We start from the raw sequence: 5,000 nt of genomic DNA on the forward strand, positions 1-5,000 counted from the left end.
GTTCACTACTTTCGGCATCCATCCTGACCATTCTTCATCCAAGTTTATCTCGAATTAGTGGTTATTTTACTCTGATTCTAAGGATATTAACTGGCGTCGTATCGGGGCCAATGTCCTCAGCAATTCAGTCCTTATTTGGACGCTGGGGACCACCCCAAGAGAAAGGATTATTAATAGGGTTTGCATTTGCAGGTCAAATTCTAGGTAGCATTGTAGGTCTTTCAATATCTGGTTTTCTTTGTGATTATGGCTTCGATAATGGATGGGGTTCCATATTCTATGTATTTGGTGGATTATCGTTGGTGTTTAGTTGTGTGTGTTTTTATGTTGTTCACGATAATCCAAACGGTCATCCCACGATCAGCGAAGAAGAACTTTCTTATTTAAACAAAAGTATAAAATGTCGAAATGTAGTTAAGAAAGTACCATGGAAACAGTTGGTGTTATCACCTGCTGTCTGGGCAATCAACTTTGGTTTGTTTTCCTATGCCTGGACAAGTATATCTTTCCAGGTATTGCTCCCTCTATATATGAAAGAAGCCTTAAATGTTAAAACAACGTCCAATGGTTTAATGTCGTCTGCCCCTGCCATTGGACAAGTCATTGCTCTTCCGTTGTGTGGAAGATTTGCAGATTTTATACGTTCAAAGAAATATCTCTCAACTCGTGCTGTGCGTATTTTATTCCAGACTTTTTCTATGGTAGCATCAGCAAGTTTGTTGATTGTAATAGGATTTCTCAGATGTGATCAAACCATTGTAATAAGTATCCTCTTGTTTCTCAGTGGTATAACAATATCCTTTTGCAGTGGCGGTGCCCTCGTCAGTAACAGTGACATTGCTCCAAGTTACGCTGGTGTTGTATTTGGAATTTCTGGAACCTTTGCCTCAATAGCAGGCAGCCTTGGTTCCGTGACTGCAAAAGCTCTCACCCCAAACGGTACACAAGAAGAATGGCAGATCGTGTTTGCCTTATGCGCTGCTATATGTGTATCTGGTGCGATATTATTTGCAATACTGGTAAGAACAGAGATCCAAGACTGGGCGAATTTGGAAGGATCTGGTTCATCTGTTTATCCCAAATATACAAAGGGAAGTAAAGTACTGAAAGTAGATTTCTGATTTTTTCCGCTAGATGGCGTATGATATTAATACTATCATTTAGTACTACATAGGTGTGTTTAATTTTTTTCTCTAACACATATATATATATAAGTATATGCCTTTATAAGTATGTATAAAGCAATATATATATATATATATATATATACAAACACATATATATAGGTCAAACACACCCACACACATACATATATATATTATGAATATATAACTGTTTATATATTTATGTGTGTGTATGTGTGTATGAGTATGTGTACAGGTAAATATAGAACTAAAAACTTAGATAGCCACAAGTAGGCTCAGTTTGTTTATTTGCATGGAACGTAAAATACACATTATGCAGCAAAATGAACGAAATTAGTAATGTAATAATCTTATCTTGACAGCTGTTTCGAGGGAAGAACAGCTTATGCCGTAACAACGTTCATAGATAATAAGGACCCATGATGTAGGTGTATGAAATATTATTGGTTCTTATAGATTCGTTGAAGGAATTCAGGTAAACCTTGTCAGTAGAATAATAGCAAAGCGTGTCAATTTTCGTAGTGTTTATATATATATATATATAAAGTTAGTTCTAACATTATTCCGAGGACGTCTATACCACGCTTGCTTTCCGTTGCTCAAGATACTGTGTGTGTGTGTATGTGTGTGTGTGTGTGTGTGTGTGTGTGTGTGCGTGTGTGTGTGTGTGTGTGTGCGTGTGTAAAGAAGATAATAAAAAAGAGATAATTGATAAATAATTATTTATTAATTAAAAAATTAGACAACATCTCTGACAGCTGTTTCGATTCCAGAACCTTAGAATTTAATTACCAAAATTAAAACCATTTAAAAGTCGAATCGCATCAGAGTTGGCTAAAGATATACAATTATGTGTTCAATTCCTGTATGTTGAATATACGGCTCCAAACCGTTGACTGAAAACGATTATCTACCATACCAAGCATTCAAAAGTACTTTGAAGATGTTGAGTTTTATTTTGAGCAAGAGGGCCTCTTCGACACAACACTAGTAATATAAGAAACAAATTTAATAAGATTTTGCCGAACGGGTGAATTAGACAACTTCAGTAGAATACCTTCCACGCTCAATGGACCTCACAGCGCGGTAATCTTTGACGGGGGTATTAAAAAGATGAGATTTATGGCTCAAAACCGGCTGCAGTGGATAACTGGATGAACTGAGAGCAGTCATGACACGAGAATGCGCACAATTGCCGAACGAAAGGTTTCTTGGTGTTTGCGACTTCATTGGTTTCCGTTAGCAATGTATTTTAATAAACAGAGTATATAATCATTCAATATGTGTACAAATGTTTTAGATACCCTATATATATATATACATAAAATGTGACCGCGTGTGTACCATTGGCGATTTTTCTTTCCTCTGTCTTCCCTTCTCTGGATCTTTCCTTCTCCTATGTTTCCGACGAAGAGCTCCGCTCGAAACGTTAAACCTCCTTCTTCCCTTCTTTCCTGAGCGTCAATAATACTATATTTGTTCCCGTCTCGCGTGTTTTGTGTTTTTTTGTGCTTTCATGTTTGGATTAACTATATATATATATATATATATATATATATACATATATATATATACATATATATATAATATATATATATATATAATATATATATATATATATCTATATATATATATATATATAATATAATATATGTATATCCTCTCTATATATAACGGCAGTTGTCTGTGTGTGTTTCTGTGTGTCTGTCAGGTGTACCCTCACCCTGACCACGGCTTTCAACCGATTCTGATGAAACTTGACACACACAAGCCCAATGTCATAATTCAAAACTAACGCAGCGAAAATTTTGAAAAGTTCCCCCAGTTCTGAAAAAAATCGATAAATTCGACATGGAGTCGAGAATCAGAAACACAAACCACAGACTGTCTAGGGGACGCAACTCGACCTTTTTAACTAAAAAAAATTTACCATAATTTTTTTTCCATTTTTTGGCTATAACTCTCTAAAAATGCTTTATAGTTATTTCCCTTACAAACCCGAGCAACGCCGGGCGATACTGCTAGTAGCCAAATAAATCAACCCACGGATCACTGGTGCTTATTTTTCGATCTGCGAATAGATGAAAAAGCTTTGCAAAATTTGAAGGAATATAAACGCGGAGTCACAAAATTGTAGCAGTACGTAATTATCGCGAGTTTTTCGTATTATACATAACCCCATACTCATTTATGAAGCACTGTGAAAGTATTAAACCTACCTCAGTACTTGACTGATGTTTCATTTTTATCGATTCATGAATGATGAAAGTTATTGTAGCAATCCCTACAGAAAAGATGAAAGACACTTCGTTCGATAGCATATGTAAGAAATAGTTATCTAACAATAAAACCTACTGGAGACTATAATAAAGAACCATGATAACAACGAGCCAATATACAACCCTTAACAATAACGAAACACTTGCGTATCTCGGCGAATGTAAAGAATACGCACACCTAGTGGATTAGGTAGGTTTTACGCCGAAAACAGTGGTGTGCGTATTCTTTACCTCCGCCCGGATCTCCTACACTATGAGTTGACCCCCAAAGTACGTATTAAAGATAAATGAATACTTTGCGCTGGTATAGATGTGTGATTAGAGGTTTGGTTCTCAACCACATGGTTTCGGGTTCAATCCCATTGCGAGCCAAGAAAAGCATTGCGAGTGGATTTGATCGACGGAAACTGAAAGAATCCCATAGTATGTATGTATGTGTGCGTTTGTATCTGTTCTCCACCGCTTGACAACCGGTGTTGATTTGTTTACGCCCCCATAACTTAATGGTTCGGCCAAAGAGACTAATACATTAAGTACCAGGCTTGAAGAAAATAAGTACTGGGCTCGATTTGTCTGACTAAAGCCCTTCATTCAAGGCGTCACCCCAGCGTGGCTGCTATCCAATGACTAAACCAGTAAAGATTGAAAAAATAAAAAACAAAATGAGTGAGTGACTGTGTGGAGGCGCAAGAGTGGCTGTGTGGTAAGTTTAGGGTTCAGTCCCACTGCGTGACATCTTGGACAAGTGTCTTCTACTATAGCCCTCGGGCCGAGCAAAGCCTGTGAGTGGATTTGGTAGACGGAAACTGAAATAGCCCGCCGTATATATATATATATATATATTTATATATATATATTATATATATAAACGGCAGTTTGTCTGTGCGTGTTTCTGTGTGTCTGTTTGCTTGTACCCTCACCCTGACCATGGCTTTCAACAACCGATTTGATGAAACTTGACACACACATAGCCCAATGTCATAATTCAAAACTAACGCAGCGAAAATTTTGAAAAGTTCCCCCAGTTCTGAAAAAAATCGATAAATTCGACATGGGGTCGAGAATCAGAAACACGAACCACAAACTGTCTAGGGGACGCAACTCCACCTTTTTTAAATCTCAAAAAAAAATTTACCATCATTTTTTTCCATTTTTCCATTTTTTGCTATTTTTTGGCTAAACTCTCTAAAAATGCTTTATAGTTATTTCCCTTACAAACCTGAGCAACGCCGGGCGATACTGCTAGTATGTATATATATGTACGTATATATGTATGTATATATGTATGTATATATATATGTATGTATGTATGTATATGCGTTTGTATGCGTATATGCTATTCAGTTAACATAATGCCTTATCTAATTAGGTGTAATTATCAACTAGGACAAATGAAGATATCGTGTAACAGACGACAGCTGGCCTAGTATTATGTAATATATAAATGATTCTTTTAACGTATTCACACATTCAGACACACTGACAGTGTGGGTATTTTGTAATTTCCATGTCAATATAAGCGACTTTAATATTAAAAGACCATTCCTTACTGTCTTATGAGATCATATATTACTTG

General features: G+C 36.4%; 2 protein-coding genes across 2 annotated transcripts in view; both read left to right on the forward strand.

Moving 5' to 3' along the window:
• Positions 1-1,193, forward strand: part of LOC115223899 (uncharacterized transporter slc-17.2-like) — a 13,892-nt gene extending 12,699 nt beyond the window's left edge. Inside the window, exon 4 of the mRNA XM_029794622.2 lies at positions 898-1,193. Coding sequence (XP_029650482.2) covers positions 898-1,121 — 224 coding nt within the window. The 3' untranslated portion in view covers positions 1,122-1,193. The remainder of the gene's footprint in view (positions 1-897) is intronic.
• LOC115223799 (sialin-like) overlaps positions 1-5,000 on the forward strand; it is a 15,692-nt gene that overhangs the window by 3,976 nt on the left and 6,716 nt on the right. Inside the window, exon 2 of the mRNA XM_036512830.1 lies at positions 1-714. This exon is cut by the window's left edge and continues 1,263 nt beyond it. Coding sequence (XP_036368723.1) covers positions 1-714 — 714 coding nt within the window. The remainder of the gene's footprint in view (positions 715-5,000) is intronic.

Source organism: Octopus sinensis, linkage group LG24 (assembly GCF_006345805.1).
Source record: "Octopus sinensis linkage group LG24, ASM634580v1, whole genome shotgun sequence".
In the NCBI taxonomy this organism is placed as follows: domain Eukaryota; kingdom Metazoa; phylum Mollusca; class Cephalopoda; order Octopoda; family Octopodidae; genus Octopus; species Octopus sinensis.